Source organism: Opisthocomus hoazin, chromosome 1 (assembly GCF_030867145.1).
Source record: "Opisthocomus hoazin isolate bOpiHoa1 chromosome 1, bOpiHoa1.hap1, whole genome shotgun sequence".
Lineage (NCBI taxonomy): Eukaryota > Metazoa > Chordata > Aves > Opisthocomiformes > Opisthocomidae > Opisthocomus > Opisthocomus hoazin.
In genome coordinates this window covers 26,694,798-26,716,191 of record NC_134414.1, presented here as the reverse complement: position 1 = coordinate 26,716,191, position 21,394 = coordinate 26,694,798, and the positions used below count along the sequence as shown (strand labels likewise).

At 37.5% G+C, this 21,394-nt stretch overlaps 1 protein-coding gene across 5 annotated transcripts in view; it reads right to left on the bottom strand.

Annotated features, from left to right (window-relative positions):
* PAN3 (poly(A) specific ribonuclease subunit PAN3) overlaps positions 1 to 21,394 on the bottom strand; it is an 82,319-nt gene that overhangs the window by 41,349 nt on the left and 19,576 nt on the right. For 4 of the 5 annotated variants that reach the window (XR_012763830.1, XM_075419856.1, XM_075419867.1 and 1 more), the window contains 4 exons: positions 17,152 to 17,218; positions 15,399 to 15,469; positions 13,136 to 13,198; positions 4,339 to 4,500 (listed from right to left, as the gene is read on the bottom strand). Coding sequence is in view for 4 of the 5 variants with exons in the window: in XM_075419856.1 (XP_075275971.1) it covers positions 4,339 to 4,500; positions 13,136 to 13,198; positions 15,399 to 15,469; positions 17,152 to 17,218 (363 nt within the window). In the remaining variant the exon portion in view is untranslated. The remainder of the gene's footprint in view (positions 1 to 4,338; positions 4,501 to 13,135; positions 13,199 to 15,398; positions 15,470 to 17,151; positions 17,219 to 21,394) is intronic. The other variant, XM_075419893.1, reaches the window with a different exon arrangement.

The window sequence follows — 21,394 nt, the reverse complement described above, 5'->3', positions numbered from 1 at the left end:
ATCTGTCTGGTGGCTTTTACGCTTCTAAAGATATAAGAGGAAATATAATTAAAATACAGTGTGGAGGGGAAGAAACAAATATTTTGTGGGTACCACCAAAAAACAATTCAAGGTTCCTTCCAGTAAGGTGCAGGTGAAAGTAAAGACCAAGCCAAGGATCTCAGCTGAAGACCATCGCTGGGAGACCCACACATCAGCATGCAGTGTTACTGTATGTTGAGGAGTTGCACATATCAACAGATTGCCATAGTCCAGAAGTAAGACGAAAATCCCCGTTTCATCAACTATCAACACATACGTTTTTTTTCTCTCTACGTTCCGCAGTGATAAACTCCTCAGGCCTCACTGCTGCATTCTTTCATAAATAAATCCTCAGAGCACCAAGGAGTACAGAGGTATGCTGTAACACAGGGATCCACTAGTTACAGAGCCCTTGGAAGGTCATGCAGGGATCCCACTGGAGCACTGAAAGCCACCCTTCTCTCTCTCTCTCTCATTTCCTGTTCAGCATCTCAACACAACACAGAGTTGCACAGCAGCAAAGCCACAATCTCTATTTCTGTGGCTGTAATGCTACTCTGTTAGATTTGTCCTGGTCGCACATTCTGCCAAAGCCCAAAGGTAGCTACCTAAAAAGCAAGAAGAGGCTGATTTCATTTTATTTCAGAAGAATGTGCTAATGTACTTACCATGCTAAAAACTGGATACAAGCCTTTCTGTTCTCCTTTCATGTTCTCCTTCGCCTCCAAATTCATGCTGATCTGTTCTGACATCCCAAATTGCATAACCCTGTAATGGTTACAGAAAGCCACCACTAAACTAGACCCACGCTGTAAGTGGGGCAGTCTTCTACCAGTCTATTTTTGGCATAGTTTTCAGAACATCTCTTAGGAATCCAAACACATGCAAAAGTGTTGCTTGTTTTTTATGTGTGGTTATTTTGTTGTTGTTTTGCAGGTTGTGGTTGTTGTTTTTAAATGGACAGATGTGCCATACCCAGAGCTTCACTTTAGGCAGACAGCATCACCACAACCCCTCTGTTTCCAGGCAGATTCCTTGTTAACTATGACATCAGGCAAGGACAAGTTCTAGGATGTCAGAGCAGTCCAGCAGACACTGGAGGTCATCGAGGGCTTCAAAGCAAATCTCTTTCCCTCCCACTATTGAATTTGTGCAACACGCTCCCTTACTGCAATTACTGTGACAAGTCGCCACACGACCCATACAATAAGCTCTAATAAATTTCAATTCATCAACATTATTCATCTTATTGCTCTACTGCTCTTTCAGCAGAGTTTGAGACAATTTCATTACAACTGGGTAAAATTTGTTGGCCAGACTATTTTTTTAAACCAGAACACAGGCTGAGACAAATAAAAATACTAGCAAAGTTTTGTTACATTTTAGCAAGCAGATCTCACTAAAAAGTAAGCTCTTAAACTCACATTTCCACATTTCTTTAACAAAATACTTCAACATACTGTAAATAACTGTAACCTTTAAAAAGTCCACGTTCTTGATGCAAAATATTTGAAAAATTCATTTCTATGAATTTTTTTTGTTCAAGGAAAAAAATCAGTTATTCATGGTGCTTAAGAACTTCTCTGTATAACAAAAGATGCATCCCTATTTTAAGCAGAATTGCCATTTGCTATCATAATACATATCACATGATGGTGTAGTAGCTCAAGGTATTTCCTTACATAGTGTAGGACATATTGCTGAAGAACAAACTTTGATTTGATTTTTTTTTTTTCTTTTCTAATGCACAACCCAGAGTACAATTCAGTCTGTGGACTCCACTTAATCCTGTAAAAGTGTAACACAGTATTTATAGTAAATAGATCTGGACTATAAATTCATAGCCATGCACGAGAAACAGTTACACCGGTTTCCGATTCACATTGTAAACTACCTTGCTTTTTAAAACAGTTACTGTGTGGACAAAAAAATCTCTAAACATTGCACCATGAGGTAGTGCACTCGCACATCTTAAACCATACATTTGCAAGAGTGGAGATTCAGGCAGACACATGAGCTTCAACAGCTGCCAGCATTGCAAGCACTCAGCAATTCTGAGATGCAATTCTGCTTCCTCATCTCCAAACATAAATGAAAAAAGGCACCCTCAAACAGATATGCCTTCATCATAACTTAACCTTTCTCTTTATCACTTAGCACTCACCACCAGCCAAAATTTAGGTTTTATAACCTATATCTGCACCTGCAAAAAATTTCTAAACAGCTTACACTTCAAAATACTGAAAAGCAATGCTATCTGTGGATTATATACATACTGAAATAGAAAAACAAGGTCAGTCTCAAATCTCAGCACAAAACTACCTGGATTTTAAGTAGTTTCATGTACCAAACTCCTCCAGTCATTTTTCTGTGCTTTTATAATTAAAAGTTCAGTTTTTCAGCAGTTTTCAAGTTTTGTTTCAGCTCTTAGAAAATATATAAAATATTTACAGGCATCAGAATGAAAACATCAAGATAAAATTCAGTTTCTCATCTACGTAGAACTGGATATATCTTCACCATCTCCTCTGCAGCCTGTTTTTACACCATCCCCACTCACTCTTGCCAGATTCCACTGTTCTCTGCAATCCCTCCACCTTCTCCCATTTCCCACAGCTGGAAGGTCCTTCTGTTCTTATTTCCATCAGATGTGCATATACATGCTCTTCTAAAGTCCCATGTCTCCATGGGAAGCTAAGTAATTGTATCATACAATACAACAATCTTACGCTGTATGCAGCTTAAGTCAATTACGTAGCTGGGATTGAGGCACAACAAAGAAGCTTGGAGTTGCACCCTTCAAAAGCCACGTGCTCTGCAGCCAATCCCAAGCTATTGCCACCAGCCTTGAGGGGACCTTGAGCTTCTCATTGCCACACTTTCAACCCAACTTTGGAGGGCATAGGTACTGAAATGTCAATTGCTCCTGGCCAGAAGCTAGGTCTCCAGCCTCCAGAAACATTTAAGTTTTTCTGCTCTATTCTAAGTGAAGTCGATCAGCAACAAACCTTGCTGCGACAAAGCACAGCAGAGAAAACAGTGGAGGACATGAGTATAAACATGGCTTTTCTTGCCCTTTAACCTCCACATGAAATTTGAAGACCAATTTTCTGTTTCTCTCTTCTTAAAGCAACTGTCTACTTATTAAGGTTTGCATGCCCATTTACACACAGTAAATTCAATCCATCAGTCTTCTCTCCCTTGGGAACAAGTAGTGCTTCACCAGCTCCAAGCACTCCTCTGCAGCCATGCCTGGTCCTTCCTTTACGCTTCATCTTTGCTGCTTCCCTTGCAGCAAAAGGGCCAAGATAGACTTAAGCGCAAATGCCCCTACGCGATGTAGCATCAGTTTGCCTGCATCATGCTGCCCGTGACTCCCAACTTCAGTAATGCAAAGATGTCCAAACATTAAGCAATGCAACACTAGTAGTGGTATGAAAAGGCTCTGTTATTGGCATCACGTTGGCCCTTACATGGCAGAACTTCAGTGAACTGAGAAGAACTCTGAAGGTGCCACAAATTCTAGTTACGTTTATTCTCAATTTACTCATTTCACTCACCCAGAAGACATGAAAAATAACCCTCACAGAAAGACTAAAGTAGTGATCTCTGAAGAATCAGAAGCACCACACAAGTCCAAAACAGTAATAACAGCAGTGTTGTAGTTCTGACCACTGCAATAATTTCTGTCTAATACTCATCTTAAGGGACAAAAAGCAGATTCCTCCTGGACTAGAATTATCCTTCATTATCATGCCAAGGATATCCTGCTACTTCTGTACAGAGATACTCAAATCCAGCTGCACTTCTACCCTGTTATGGAGCTGAAGAAAATTCAGGAATAAAGTAACAATAAAGTTTAACAAACAAGTTGAAAAATATAAACAATCCCAACAAATTAAGAATTTACACTTTCTGATCATGGTGGTTACATTTTCAGTTTCTCTACAGAGGGAATTTATTTACATTAAGTGTCAATCATTTTAACAAAGATCACTAATTTTACCAGTAGTGAACCTTCCTCACATGAAAATTAAAAAAATTGTGTTTGTTTGCTTTTAGAATACATTTAATAAATACTTTTGGTCCTCCTCCACAGATAATAACATAATCAAGCAAAGTACACAGTACAGCTATGGGTAAAGAGAATAAAACATCTTCAAGTCACTCTCCTGGAGGGCCACTATGCCTACTTTGTGAAATAAATATTTGATCTGGTCTCAACCCATATTTGGAGTAACTGCTTCTAACTTTTTCCAAAATTTAAAATAAAGCATCCAAAATACTGAAAAAGTGATTAGTAAAAAATAATTTTACCTGTAAATTGTTTTCTGTGACTCTGTTCCACCAAACCATATTGATGGGTACTGCTGTTTTACACCTGTCAGCCAGACAGCCGATAGGGTTCTTTGATTTTCTTGCTTTTGATCCCACCGGAACTATCCTCTCATCCAGCATCCCCAGTCGATACTTCCTGGGCTATGAAAAAGAAGGAGAGAAACCAGGCCATTCCTAACAACCCTCATCTAAAGCTACACTAAAATAGGTATTACACTGTGATAGGATTTCTGGATTGGTGGAATAGGAAACAATTTGCAAGTAAAATTTATCTGAGACTGTTTCCTTTTAATCCTGACTATTTGGTTACAATAAACAATACTTTAAAAAAAGGAAAATAAACCTCAGGGACTACTAATTATTTGTAAACAAAACTTTCCATCACAAGTCAGCCACTGAAAATTTAGTTGGGGAATTCTGTAAGAATGAGGAATCATTTAAAAAAAAAAATGTATTTCTCAAATAGATACCTTCAATCACATCATAATACTGAACTCTGACACTTCCCTTTAGACTTCTATCAAACAAGAAATTCATATTGGCTTTTGTATACTTCTTAAGTTCTAATTTTCCAAGATTCACCTCCTGAAGACTTGCTTTTAAAAATCAATTACAACTGAGTAGCCATCTGCAGCAGAACTCAATGAGAAAAACATTTCTGCTCAAGTTTATATTCAAAAGACTAACTTCAGCTACTGTCTTACATGAAGACAGACAAGAATTACCATGACAAATGCACTGGCAACGGAGTTCAACTTGCGGAAATAAAACATGCTTCAAGTGAACATGTAGGACACACTTGTGTCTTAACAGGACTGACATTTCTATTACATCAGTAATGATCTCAACAAATGAAACCACTTATAAAGCAACATATGAACATTAAATTAAAAAAGCACACTGTAAGAAAAAAAATCTGTTAAAGACTTTCAAACAGGTAAGGTATAGAAGTTCTCCAAATTTCCCTATGCTTTCAAATCAATGTGCACCTACCTCAATAGTAAATATCACCAAAAGAAGTATTTCAGCACATATGCATATTTAGACTATAACTTTTTATACCAATTATATCAACAATTGGATCAAATTGCATGGGTTAGTCTGGTTTTCTTTCGCTGTATTTTCGCAGTGTGAAAATCCAACTATCATCATCTGGATAGAGATCACTTGTTAATTAATCAAAACTCAACTTACCTTTATTCAGATATCTACTTCATCTGGCGCCTTAGAAATCTTAGCAATGTCTACCTTGAGACGCATTTTAAAAATTGGTCCTCAGGAAACAAGGTAAGAATCTGATCGGAGAAGATTCCCCCCACTCACACACAAACAATGTATAAAACACAGGACAATGCTACCACAAAGTGGCTGCAAAACCAAAACATAACCAGGCTCCCTCCTCTAATTCCCTGAAAACTTTTAGGGTGGAGGCTTTGTGAAGAATTACTAGAAGTTTATTTGCCTAGAAAAGTGCACAGATCCCAACACTGAGCATGAACTATAAAGGCAATAAACTGCATGTTTCATAACAATAAACAATGACATATTTCACAGTACCAATTAATAATTTGGTAAACTGTGCGATGGGTAGCACAAAGTCCTCCTATAGTTCAAATGCAAACTGATCACAGTAAATATTGGTTGTTTATTGGGAGAATCACTCAACTACTGGGCAACTTACCATCTTGGTAATTCAAAAGGACTGCTAACACCATAAACTGTGAAGCTGTAGGGTGTGAGAAGCCAGACGTTCAAACACCACTGGACTTCAGGGCAAGGTTTGAACATCGTATGAGTTCTTCTTAGCCTGGCTATTGGAAATAACAGCATAAGGAAAAGTAACAGCTTCCTTGGCAGCTTCCCCATCACTCTCCATGTTCTGCTAAGCGCAGGGGCACAGTCTGCCCCAGGCTACTGGACTACAATACAGTGTCCAAACACGTTCCTATTCATAAAAGGTTCTTTTATTCCTCCATAATAAAAGGTAATCTATAAATACTTTGAAAAGGAGAACCAAAACAAAAAAGGAACAGAGCCAATGTGAAGGGAGGCTATTTCAGTTACAATAGGATTCAGATTCCAGGCAATAAAATGAAAAAGTATTTTAGGCTTTAAGAAGGACCATACTGGGGGGGAAAGGGGAGGAGAACAATGGTCCATTCTATACCATAAAGCAACATAGAGACAATATGAGTTCATATACCCCTAGTTCTTGGCCAACTGGTACAAAACAAACCAAAAAGTGGGCGAGACGAAATTAAAATTTTACTTTCATTATGTACTATAAAACGTCAACAGGAGATTACTAGACCAGGATTTCATTGTTCAGACAGACATTAGAAGATGGACAACATAGTATCAACATTTGGAAATAAATTTCAGCCTATTTACATCAAAATAATTCTAAATCACACATTTAAAATTAGCAAAATGGGATCCGATTTAGAAATCTAACCTGAGTTTACAGGAGACCAGAAAACACAGAAAAAAATGTCTTGTCAAGAGGAAAGACTGAACAGAGAGGAAAGATCAAACAGACTGAGCAGTTTGATCACACACCCCCGCCCTCGACACATAGTACCAAATAAAGCAACAGAGACAGAACAGTGCCTCTTGAAACAAGAATCCAGCATCCACTGAGCATCTCTGAACTGAACTAATATATCTACCTAAAACACAGAGGCATGACAATCTGAACAAACTCAACTTCTTGTCATGGGGACAATTTCTCTTGGATTATCAGAAAAGCAATTGCATTTTTGCCTTCCCGAAAGTCTTTTTGTGAGGTAAAAAACCTGTTCAGCCATACAGATTGAGAGATAGTTAAACATATTGTACCTGGGGGGTGAGGGGCAGGGAGGCAGCAAAAGCATTTAAATACTTCATAATCCTTTCACAAGTATTTCTCAAACTAGGTTGCAACACCCAATATGGTTACAAGTTCCAAATGAGTTATGAAAGGTCAAAAACATCACTATTATTTTTAAATGGAAAAATACTGATAAACTACAATAATTAAAAGGAAATCTAAGAGAAAGAAAAAAATTAGCAAAATCAAATTATTGCAAAGCATTACTGGAAGACTTCAGTTCCTCCAGGGCAAAGTAGTTAGAAGCAGTAGTAATTACGGGCTGCAAATGTTTACAGGAGGCAGGGAACAGCTAACTACCTTTAATTGCTAGCAACAGCTTGGCTCCCCAGGGTGAGAAGGGTAAGCATTTTCAACCCTATCTAATAATTATAACCCTTGCCCTGTAGAACCAAGCTGCTGACAGCAATTAATGACAGGAAGCTATTGGTTGGCATGATTAGAGGGAAGGTGTTACATTAGGATAAGATGAACCCCCAAAGTCTGAGAAACATTACACTTGAACAAAAGAAATCCACTCTAACAACAAAAAGTTCCTTCCTGAGTAGCATTTTCACATCAGAACACTACTACAGATGTGTAACTTAATTAGCCACACCAGAAAATATTCCTCAAGTCAGCTTCATTACTTGCTTCCCATTCATTCATCAAGAAGTTTGGGAACATGTTTGGCAAGTCTATTTTCTTCCTACAATTTGCTGTACCAGTGCCTTTGCCCCCAGTTCCTCCCATTTCATGGACAGTGGGCAACACCACGCTTCCTCTTTCCAGTTCAGGGTTGGACATACCACTGGTGAAAGATGTTATAAGGCTAGCCTAGAGGAACAAATCTAAACAAGAAAAGGCATACGAAGATTTAAACTGTAAAGACTCCTCCTGTCTAAGGACTATCATGTAAAATTTAAGTCTGGATAAGCCGGCAAATCAAACTACACAATTCTGAAGTTTTCTTCCACTGAAGATCTGCAACTCTATTTTTTCAGGATCACTGATGTCCCAAATTACATTTCTGTTCCTTAAAATGCACTTACCTCTGGTAGGCTTTGAATTTTAGATTTACAAGACATTTTCTGTACCAAAAAAACCCGCACAATTAAGTTTGGCACATGAACACATGAGCAGCCTATTGTGTTTTAAAGTACTGTGAATAATCTGAGCTGCAGTAATGCTGTCTATGTGCATATACTACTGCAGCAAACACAAGCGATCTTAAGCCTTCCCTATCACAGGCTAAATTAAGCAGCATTACCTTTAAACACCATAGCTAAAAGGTATCACAGTAGCATTAGCTAGGGCTCATCTTGTACAGTCAGTTGACTGTATCTGCCTGTGCAAACCGATAAAAAAAAAATATTACACTGTCAGACACGAAAGATCAGGTATACAATATAATATTTTCCTTGTACTACTTACAACTAAATTAAGCAATATATGCAATTTTAAGTTTCAACATTGACTTGTTTTGTAAGACTTCATTTTTTTAACAGTGGTGGCACTAGCAAAGGAGGTTAAACACTTAGCTAGGGTGCTAGTTTACTGAAAAAGAACCAACTTTTGTTGTATTATGTCTTGAAAATTAAAAGCTAACTTCAAGTCATTGGTATCATCATTACTATTTTGACCCAACACCCATAATTGCTTAGCTGGAATAATACAGTACTTGAAACACCCAGCTATGAACTTCAATAAGCTATTGAGGAAAAAGCACAATAGTCCTGACAGAATCCTTCTACAGGTACAATTAGCTAAGGAGCATCTTAATTGTAAACACAACTGTGTAACTGCATTTAGTATTAAGTTCTATAAGGTGTTACACCTGAACACTAAGTATAGTCACCAGGGGTATCCTAACAGATTTGCAAGCTGGTAATATGAAAAAGAGAAGTTGCCTTGTCGGTACTTTTTCAGCTTTGTGGCCAGAGTGACAAACCCCTTCATGTGGTTCGGGTTTGTTGCTAACCAAGATACTCTCTCCTCTTCCTCTTTCATTCCAACGTCTCACTGGTAGAGGGGCAGATGATACTTGTTTTCTGCATCTCAGCTTCTGAAGGTTGGAAACAATTTCTTTCCTAGTTGAAAAGTATCATACAGAGACAAACAAAAAAGATTCTTCTACCCAAAGAAAACTAAAATATACAATTTGGCTTGGAAATAGGTCTTCTTCCAGAGCAACATATCTGACGACTGCAAAAAAACGATTCCTGGTTCAATCAAATTTTACAGTGAAAGCTGCAACAGATCAGGGATTACATCATGCATTTTAAACCATAGCTAAGGAAAACTTTTCAGGTGTACATACTAAAAAGTATTTCACGAGTATACGTGCTGAAGACATGAAAATCTTGAACAGTTCAGAAGGAGCTAAGGAAAACTGACATACCTTTGGGTCAAATCTTCTCACCCATTTTGCAGCCTGCCTAGGTTGGATGAGGTATGAATTACCACAACAGCTAAAACCTAGCACAGATGTAGTTTTACTGAAAAATCTTTACTAAAAAACTAAACCACCTGCTGAATTGAAATAAGTTGGTGGAAAAGCAGACTTTTTCCACCATTATTAGAGCAGATGGTTCTAACTGTGTAGTGAAGAATTCCAGAGTACCAGCACCCCAAGCAGTACTTTCAAAAACGCCATTGCTAAAGGAGCACACAGTGAGCAAGCTACAGGTTTTTTTTAACATTTAAAGGTATCTTTTCTAACAGGCCAGAACTTTTTATATTAGTTATAAAAATAGTGGAAAAATTATGCACAGTTAAGAATCAAAAATATAGGTCAAAGAGGACTAAAGACTGATGCAACTTTTACTCTGGTCTTTACTACGCATATGATTTCTCAAAAACAGTATATTTTCTAATCGATTTAAATATTTCTATAGTGTCTTCAAGAAATGTGTGCACAAGTTCAAAAAAAAAATCTTTCATTCATTTTACTTCAAATCGCTCTTTAAAATTATGTACACCTTGGGATAGAAAGAATCAAATAAAGCTTGCAATCAAACAAAAGCATCTTGCCCTTCGAAGTTACATTTGTAGTTAACTGCTTCAGCCTGCAAGCTGCACCTGACAAAGTCTAGGTGGCTAACCGTAAGTTAGGCTTTAAAAATGGGGAGTGAGAGTAGCATTTAAAGCTTTAGATGTCTGTAGGTCACAACATATATCTGACCTGCTTCAACACAAAACCAAAACAAGCAAAGGTCTTTAACACAATTCTAAGGTAAGTGCTGTGTCACGCAGTCATCTTATTCTGCTCTTTTCCTTCAAATACACAATAGGATGAGGTAACAAAAAGATGACAACTCCTCATCAATGTAAAAATGTTACATATCTCTAAAAGGAAGTGCTTTAATAATTTGCTTTCTTACATAACACAATGATCACTAATCCATACACAAAAATGAATGTGAACAATATACACTCTCATATCACACTCGAAAATGAAAAATATCATACCATGTAGTAATTGCTAAGACAGCAAGAGCGCACAACAAAGGAACAATTACAATAACTATCTATCCCAAAGAAAAACGTAAAACAGATTAGATTATATCATACCATTAAAACACATTTTAGACCAAGGTAAACATCATGCTACCTGTAAACATCTACTAGTTTTCTCTAGAAGCATAGCCTGTCTTTCCATATTCCTGCAACAACTTTTTTTTTGCATCACTTATGAACTGTAATGTTTTATTATTGCAGTAGCAGTGTATAATCCCAGAAGGAAAACTTCAGGTGGGAAATATAAATTTAGCCCAGATATATTATAAACTCTGTGCAGCCATAATTCTGCAGTTTACAACACAGTGCCATCACAAGGTGTTTGGCAATGACCCCTCAAGTTCTCCAAACACGATTCATGCTTCTGAGATGGTATTCAGGAGGCTATGAAACACGAAACAACTGTCTCAGCACATTTTCATTAAAGGTAAATACAGCAAGACCAGCTTTTCAGGGAACGCCATTGGGCAATACAAAGATCAGGTAGCAGAGGCGTCAAGATAGAGCTGGAGATGCGAAGTTGGAGAGAAATATACCTTCCCAACAGGTAACAAAACTAGACGGAGGACAGGACACTCAAAAATAAACTAGCAATAGTTTAGGGCTTAAGAATTTGGTTTCCACAGGACCTGAAGTTAGCTTTATTGTTTTCTTTCACATGAGAGGGCAAACTCTCCTCGTACTCCTCAAAAAGCTTGCATTTATGCAGCCTTGGCTTACAAGCAGCCATTTGTTTCAGTATCATTTTCTGTGCATATTTATTACTGCTGATTAAAGTACATGAATTAATGAAGTCTGCTGTCTAGTCTCACTTGCCGTAGATCTCCACACACAGAACTAAACAGAACCCTGTTCTGGGTTAACTTCAGTCCAGATAATGTCTCCAATGCTTTCCATTCCAATCTAGTTGAGAGTCTTTTTGTCCTGGCTTTTAGTCACCTAAAACCAACAGGAGGAGTTCTAAAACAAAATTTCTTCAAAGTACATACAAAACAGCAACAAAATTTTACTGAAAATTATTTACCACAGCAGTTGGTCCACTCCTGACAGCTTGTGGACTACCTAACGGCCCCCCTCTAGGTGTGACTGAACAATTTAAAAAAAATGAAGTGGAAGTAAACTGAAGTTACAAACTTTCGAAAAGAGTTCAGTTTCCATGAGGACTGAAGGTATGAAAAAAAAAAAAAAACACAAAGGAAAATGTAAAAGCAATGCTTTTCACTATCCTGTAAGGCTGACCAGTGACAAATAGAAGAACCCTTTAGCCTGGATTAGTGGCAACAGTCTCAGAACAAATTTAAACAAAAGTTCCATCACAGGTTTTCTTTTCAGTGCATTAAGCTGTCATTCCCTTGGCAACAGATTCTGATCAGTTTTGTTGGCACGCGCTTTTATGAACTGTTCACCAGAACCACCAAAATGAATGCAAGGAGTTTTCCAGCCACATCATTTCAGGGTTTAGAGAGGAGCATTCTTCTAGATAATAGCTAAAGCCAGTTTAGGAAACACACCCAAGAAGTTCAAGTTCAGAATGCCACCCTGTTTTTCACAAGCATAACATGTATTTGAAGAAAAAATAAAAAAAGTGTGACATCATTATTATTCTCAGAAAAGAGGGTTAGTCTACTACTAACTCTAGCTTTTGTTCCATGCTTCACAAATCCTATTTTTGCATTGTAGATTAATACTTACCTGAAAACGTCTTATAGGAAATTCACTTTAAGGTTGCTTGTCTTACTGCATGTGGAGTTACAACCACCGGACAGTAAATCCAGAAGGTTTTACAGTTGACAGAACCTCCACCAAGGCTCCATCTACAGAAATACTTAGCTCCTTTGATTTCATTTTAAGTATCCTATAAAAATGTCTTTAAATAGTAATCTTAGCTTTCCTGAAATCTAAAATTGAAATGCAGTTTAATAATTTCTAAACAGAGAAAACAACCTTGAGAATGTTCATAAAAATTCAAGCTCTATGTTTACTTTTTTAACTAAAAGTAGAACATCTTTAAACATCAAAATAATCATAAGCAACTGAAATAGCTCAGTCACACTAACTAGTTTCAAAAAGGCTATCTAATTAAAAAGCAAGGATATTCAGAATAATGATCATCAAATCTTATCTTTACTATTTTATTGATATCAAATATTTACATCCATATGGTTTGCCCATTGTTAAAGGGCTGCCAGGATAACATCATCAGCGATATCCACAGACAATAAAAATTAATAAACTTAACTTCCTTGCTTAACACAGCTACATATTACATGTTTTTACAGAAACTATTCACAGCTTTACACAACATAAACATGCACCTTTTACATAGTTGCAAATAACTTAGTAGTTGTAAATATTTAAAATACACAATTCTAATTCATGAAGGAAAGCAATTGCTCTTTATTCACTTACCAAGACTGTATTATATCTGTCCTCCAAGTCAGTGATAAACGAAGGAAATGCTGGTTTTGCCAGCTAGTTCAGAACAAACAAAACCTTAGCCCTGGGCTCTCAGCAAGAAAAATGAAAGTTTTTTTTTCAAATAGCAGATGTTGTAAACACCTACACTTGAGATAGTCACCAAGGCTCCCTTTAGAGTCAATGAACAGAAGCAAATACTTCTAGAAGGCTATCTATCTTGCAGTACCGCAGGTGTCAAGCACTGGCCTGATAAATCACGTTGCTCAAGCAGTTACTGGGGTGGGGGAAAACACACACAAGTTTTCCAGTACCTCAAGCATTTAATGTTTTTGAGGAAATCACTTCATAGAGTTTGAATACTGTACTCAAAATATACTAAAAATATTAAGAAACTACATCCACGACTATTTGCAATGTATTGTCTGGTAGTAAAAATCAGTCACAAAAGCGTGATTAATTTCTCCTAACTTTAGCCATCAATTTTTATCCACTTAAAGCAGTCACTGACATCTAGTCTTTCCCAAAATACTTTTGTCAGTGTGATCTGAATGTTCCTTTAAGCTGCTCATCTCTCCCTGCCGACTATAGAGGGAGCCTGGATGCCTAGATTTCAGACAGCTCAAGTACCATTAGATGAAAATTTCCCTATTACTAGTATGATTTAACAACCTTTTATACAAACATACATTACAATATAGCAGTCACAATAAACAATAAATTATTAATATGCAAAGCAAAGCACAAACTTCTTTCAATTAATGCCAGTTATGTCTGAAATATTAATTGGAAAAAAAATCTAAGTCAATCAGTTTCACAGATTAATCTTCCTTTTGACACTATTTTAGCAGCAAGTGGCTTAATTTGCTGATGTTTTTTCTTGGGTGGAAAAAGGGACCAATTCAGAAAAGACTCTACACTAGTATTTGAGCACTGAGTTATTTGAGCTTTACACTCAAACATTAATTGGCTTGTTTTCTTTTTGTACTGTTTAAGTAATTTTTAGCAGCATTGGTCAGTCTGGCAATACTTCTGCCTATTAGTTCATTTTCTTTGGAGCATGTGGTTTATATACATAAGCACACACATAGGTAGGTGTGTGTGTATATATACAGTGCTTGCAGACAGTGTTAAAAAGGAATGTATGTTCATTTTCATTCTTATTATCCTCAGTAAGTGGATAAACAACACATAGTTGTTTACATCCAACTTCCAGTGCACTATGGTGGCATTAAGGAAAAGGGCAATTCAGATATTCCATGTAGTTTGGATACATCATAGTATCAGGACGTTAACATTCTACAACAGCATTTCTTTCCAAGGAACATTAGACTAATGGGCCAACTACGGTAATTATCTTTAAGCTCAATCTTCACCTGCAGGAACAATACAGAGCTCCCAACTGCCAACACACAAATGAAGCTCTATGAAAAGTTACAAGCATGCTGACGTAGCTTGCTTTCAGGACAACACATTATCAACTACAGAAAAGTTCAGAATCATGTGGCTAGTAAGAAAAGTAGTAAAACATAAGTCATTAGTGAAAGTAAAATTCGGTAAGTGGTTGGGACAAGATACTGTCTTTTTTGATAAGCCACAGTTCAGAAAAGTGAGAAGGAACTCTCACACCAAACTTTCATCTTTTACTCCAGCCACTGCGTTTGTAAGTGTATAAGTGGAAAACACCACAACCTGTGCTGGCACAGATCAAAGGTGTTCAAAGATGCTGTCTAGCCCTCAACAAAAGAAAGATTTTTCAATACAGATTAGAGAGGAAAAGAAATCCCAAACCATAGCTTCCCAATAATATAAAAGAATGCCTTTCAAAATGAATGCATTTCATACTGTAAGAATTACTTCCACATCACATACAAATCAATGGGGCAATGACTCAATGTATTCAGAACTTGTTGCCATGAAGGCTTGCAGCTAGCTTGTGCCTCAGTACAATAAAAATAATTCTTTTCAACTTCAGTGGGCTATGTTCTCATTTTCATATTCACAACATTCTTAAACTTCAGTTTAAAAGTGATTGGAATACTTCTTAATAGCAGCAGCAGTCTGCTCTAATGTAGCAAAAATGATATCTAGAGATCAAAAAGTAAGATCTAATTTAAATCTGCAGTGACACATTAAAATAAAACTCGTAACATTAGAAGAATCATCCTTATTTCAGCTAGCATTTCAAGTTCTTCCAGATCTTCCTCCCTGTCAACTCATACACAAATGTGCTACTTAAGATTCAGTTGTTGCCTACCTTCCTCCTTTGAGACACGCTGAGGGCAGCAAAGTCATTAAACAAGGATGAATTTGGTGAAGTTAGTGGATCTGTAAAAAGAATGTAAACCAACATGTTGTACATCTCTAATATTCAAAAGAAATTTTACATTTTTAAACTTCTTTCTTCTGTGTGGAAAAAACCCTTTTGACAAAATTAAATTTAGCAACCACACTGCTAAAAACGCAGCATTTATTAGATTCTGTGCAACTGCTCAACTGAAATGGTGCTCATTAGCAGAAGTTAGTAAATTCAATTGCTGTTGACACTATTGTCCATCTAACTTTTCAAAGCCTTCATCTCCAGTTACCTGACATTAGTAATCTTCTGTACAACACAGTCTTACAAATAATGACGTGGGTCTTACTTGTCCTGTCACTGTTCTGCACAAATTTAAATCAGAACTAAGGGCAGCAAAAGCCTCCATTCTGTTCGTAGCTTTTTATTGCTTTTTCTTTGTCCCTATGCATCCTTTCCAGAGTTGAAGCACCACAAACCGAATAACAATTGCAGATGCAACTTAAAACTCCAAACTACATGGGTAGAGCTGTCAAATTAGCAGATGACTGCCAGCTGCAAACACTGGTGTTTTGATGAAACATTTTCTTCAACATTAATCAATATTCCTTAACAGGGTAATTCTAAGTGAAGCACAGCTTAGGGGGTGGGAGGAGGGAAAGAAAAGGACCTGAGACACAACGGAATTTAAATTGGTTTCCAAAAGTCAGTCTGGTTTCTCTTTCGCATGCAACACCATCACTATTTGGCCTGTCACAGTCAAACTATGACTATATTCAAAACTGGAGACCTCCACTGCCTTGAACAGCTAATTGTTTGGTGGGACAAAAGAAGCAGAACTAATCACAGAACCTAGTAGAAATGAATCAGGAGGAAGAAAAGAGAAAAACACAAATTTCTACTTTCAAGCAAGTTAATTTTATAGTAGTTACTATCATGCTTAAAAAATTATAACCCTGGGAAGCTGACTAGCTGCAGGGTCCGACATGCAAATGGAGCTCTAGAACACCATTTATATAGCAATTTTCAGAGCAGAAATGTATTTTAAATGCATGCCCTTGCCATAAGGGAGAAGTACCCTCTTCTTTCAAGAACTTAGTTCGACAGCTACAGCTGAAATAATCTGCAGTGATTCTGAAAAGCGCATTACAGAAGTTCAATATACCCTCCACAACAATTTAGTGAGTATGTAGCTCTGTACTATAAAGACATTTTGTTCAGTTGAAAACCATGTTCCCTATAGCAGTGAAAAAATTACAAGAGGTTAAGTTTTGTCCTGTAAGCAGTACTTTGTGATACATTTCACAAAACCCATACACCCTAAATTTAAGAATAAAACCCTGTACATTCTTTCCACACAGTAACTTACTTGAAAAGCACAATAAAAAGGGATACTACTGTGGAGCAACATAAATGCTTAAGCTATCAGTGCTTGACAGTGGATATCCAAACTATCATTTCACCTCAAGTGACAAGACCGATAATGACTGTTTTTTCCCCACCGGAGTAAAGAGAAGGCTGAAAACTTACGAGTTCAGTAGCACTTCAGCTTCATATTAAAAGTAATCACACAATACACTATTGTTAAAAAATAAAGTTCTACTGGATCTCAAATCACATGAGAAAAAAAACTCTCTTAAGTCTCAGTTTTGTTAAAATGCATCTCTTACATTTCCAAACAGACTTATATTTGCATTACTTTAGAAGTACTTACCATGGCCTGCGTACTGCTTGGCACTGTCATTGAGAAGGCTAGGGGAGCTGCTGCTATTTGTCATCCTCTGCAAAAATAAAAGAAAAGTATACGTGTAAAATAAAGCTACTGAATACTAAATGAGGGCATTGGGGATGACATTTAGAAAGTTTTAAGAGCAGACTATGAAACCTGTGCTCATTCCCCATTTAGTAATTGCTCTAAGTAGACAGTGGTTTGTACTTGACAAAAACATTTAGTAAAATAAAGCATTCTGCACCAGATTAATGCAAACCAAAAATGACCGTATACTAAAACAAAACACTATCTTCATTGATTTCTTCTAACTTGGGAGGGTCTACCAAACCTATGGTTCTCCTCCCGTATGTTGCCAAACTGTTAGACAAGCCAATTACTTATCTTCTTGAAACATTCTTTCACACTGTGCTCCTGAAACAACTCCTTCCTTTATCATCACAACATGAAAATTTTTCCAGCAAAAAATACACAAATTAGTATAGCACTTGATAGATTCTATTTAAAAACAAGAGTACCTTTCGATAACTTTCAGTGAAATCACGCGATTCTCGTGAGCCAGCAGAACATCTGAAACCCTCTCACCACTCCTAGGCCTCACCTGCTTCTCCTACACTCCTCTGGAGATACGGGCTAGTAATAAAGTGGAGTAAGTGAGGCAGTGCTGCTCTAAGAGCTAACACTGCTTTGATAGAGAAGTTTAAAAGTTTCTCTTCTTACTCCTGCTTGTTATGTTCTTTGACCAGTCTCCCAACAGGAACAAAACGTGTGAGAAGCAGAGCAAGGCAAGGTCAGGAAGTGTTCTCCATCACCGAGATAGAAGACCAGTAATTTGTTAAAATATTCCCTGGCATGCTTTTGGCCCACATCAAACAGGAGTCTTCCAGCCAATTTCCAGGCACTATTCAGTAGTGAAAGTGTTTGAGATTCCTTCATACAGACAGTTTGCATGCAGCCTCTGCTTTACCGGGTGAGCGCACACCAGCACAAACAGGCCATTTTGTGCCAGCTGGCCCTAAGCGTCAATGCAAGTTTCCAGGCACATTTAATTTAGTAGTCTAGACAAACTACGACTCAACTGGTCACTGGAGTTGCTCTTTCTGCTTACATTTTTCCACACCCAATCTCAATGCTGGTGGCAGACGGCAAGAAGCCTCCTACACTATACTTCAATGCTATTTCATCTAATTCTTGACCAGAAACATCAACGTTTGGGAGTAAATTTGGTCAGAACAGAGGAGAACCAATAGAAACTGGAGTGTTATCCAATATGGTAGAACCGTAAACCTACTGCGATTCAAGTTTCTCAACATTTGTAGTTCTTATACTACCACATCAGAAGCTGCAGCTTTTAACACTTGTATCTAAAAGAATGAATAGATTGTGTAAAGTAGCTTTTATCTGGAAAGCAAGCTGTAAAAAAAAAAAAAACAAACTGCCTGCACTATTAGAAAAGTAATTTGAAGAAAGTTTTGGTAGAATTTAGGTACGTCATCAGGTATCTTCAGATGTTACCCTCTCAACAACACGCCAAATCCCTCAATGCTTCATTCACCCATGTATTATTTCCATTATCTGCACTCCATTGCTAAAGCAAACATTGTACAATCGTTCCGTGACACAGCTCTTCATATAGTATAAGTACGTAGTCCTATATGAAGCAGAACTACAGCACATGCAGATGTTGTAGGACAATATGTATAATATATGTACATATGTAAATGCTACGTAAACCTTGAGCTTTTTCAAGACTTAAATGAAGAACGCTCTTTGCTATATCCTCTTTCCTTATTTTGATGCCACATGTCTCACACTCCTAAACATACTGAAATGACACTATGAAAGATCACTAACCTTTCAGTGAGACAACAATTCTTTACGTGGGATGCCCCGAGAGAAACAAAAGTTTACTTATTTCTACAAAACAAGGTAACACTTCGGGAACCCACACTAAGTTAACTATCTTGCCCAAGTTCAGGGATGCTCACCATCACTGAAATAGCAAGAATACATCAAAACAAATAATTTCTGGATTATAGTAACTCATCTATGCACACATCATATTCCCTTTCTAAGCAATGGAAAGAGGTTAAATACTTTTTCACAAATATTTAAAAAGCATCCCTATCATGCATCTCTTCTCACCATTTGATACAGCCACAGCGATCCCTCTAAGAGGAAGTGGTTTAGGAAAACATTTTCCAAAGGGAACCTTTCAGATTTGCACAAAATTTGTCCAGGCATAGATAAAAATAGTATTAATGGTACCATCAGTATTCCACCTCTTCAAGAACAGGAGTTAAACATTTGGTCAACGGACTTGCAATGTGAATAGGTGACTGCAATAATGAAAATCAGTGCTGATACGATCACTAAAAACATATAGTGAGTGCCACGGAGACTGTTCAGGATTCTGAAAGCACAGTGCAAACAAAGCCTATGAACATAAACTGTGCTTTTTACAAAGTTAAGTCTTGTTCAAGGTGCAAACATATTTTACATGAACCAGGATCCTGAGAAACCAGAGCTTCTCTTGCTGATCTTGGGTAGCTCTCGCTTTAACAACTGCTTTGTAAGCTTTACCATGAATGAGGTTAAAAACCACCACTTCACCACTCGCTTTCATTAATTTTTCATTTTGCTTACTTTTATTACACATGCACAAGCTTCTTACCTTAACATTCTCCACAGAAGTCCTGCATGTAACCAGTAGAGGGTTTTTAAACTGTCTTAATATTAAAATTTCTACCACACCCAGAAGTGTTTAGTCTTAATGAAGGTTATTCCCATATCTGATTTTTACCAAGTCAGGCTGAAAATGTCTTGAAATAAAAAAAAGAAAACCCAAGTACTATTTGTTATTTGTGTTCACTGGAAGGCAGTTTTGATTTTAAGTAACACTACTCAATCTCTTCCAATGGTGTTGAACTGTATTTCATACAAATTCAGTTTCAAGAAGAAAGCAATCACAAGAACCTCAAGCCCAAAAGACGGAAGCTCTAGAAAAGTAAAAGCAACCCTTAACAAGAGAAGAAAATGAACTATTCACTTCTATTAAGCCTGCCAGGCAAGGCAAGCACACACATATGAGAGCTTCAGACTTTTTTAATACATCACGACTTTGACCGTATAGAAGTTAATACAGAAAGACAACGTCGTCATAACCAAGTGCCACACCACTGTCACTCAGTTCCATATAAACTCTTTTTCTTTGCCTGCCTATTCCTACGATTTATTGAGGTTCTTTAAGCACTAGTTAAAATTCAACTAAGCTGACTGGCATACGTCCTGCCCCTCTCCCTTTAAAGGGATTAAAAAGATTTTTCTGTTCACATCTCAAAAGAAAGCTACTGCAGAACAAAACTGTCACATTCATCCCTGTCTAAGGATTTAACCTTAGGCTTCAGCCTAAAGTTCTTCCACTGTTGAACCTTCCACCAGTAACAAAATACAGGCTCTTTAACTTCACGGGAAAATTGAGAAATAAAGTTTTTCAGAATACTGTGTTAATACCTGAATATCCAAGCAATTAAGTTACAAGAGGAAAATATCTTTCTTCAAGCATCAGAATTAATCAAAGTAATTCAACTCCTCTTAGGAAAATACTGTTAAGAGGTACTGTGTCAAAAACGACACTTTTGTCAAAGTGAATCATTATCTTACCTAGACACAAGATCACCTATTGCGTACTAACGTTTCTTTTCAGAACTGCTACAGGTTAAGGTCTTTTAAAAAAAAAGTATTACCTTCACATAGACTTTAAGACAACTCTAACAGCAGATCAACAGCATCACTGTAAAAATAATTTCCATATTAGGTTGCTATTGTCATAGTAGTTTTGAAGATTAGATACTTTTCACAGACTCACAGAGGGGTTGAGGTGGGAAGGGACCTCTGGAGGCCAACTGGTCCAGTTCTCCTGCTCAAGCCGGGCCACCTACAGCCAGCTGCACAGGACCATGTCCAGGCGGCTTCTGAATATGTCTGTGGATGGAGACCCCACCACCTCTCTGGGCAACCTGTGCCAGTGCTCAGTCACCCTCACAGTGAAAGAGTGTATCCTGACATTCAGAGGGAGCCTCCTGCGTGTCAATTTGTGCCCATGGCCTCTGGTCTGTCACTGGACATCACCAAAGAGAGCCTGGCTCCATGCTCTTTGCACCCTCCCTTCAGGTATTTATGTACACAGATGAGACTCCCCAAGTCTTCTCTTCTCCAGGCTGAACAG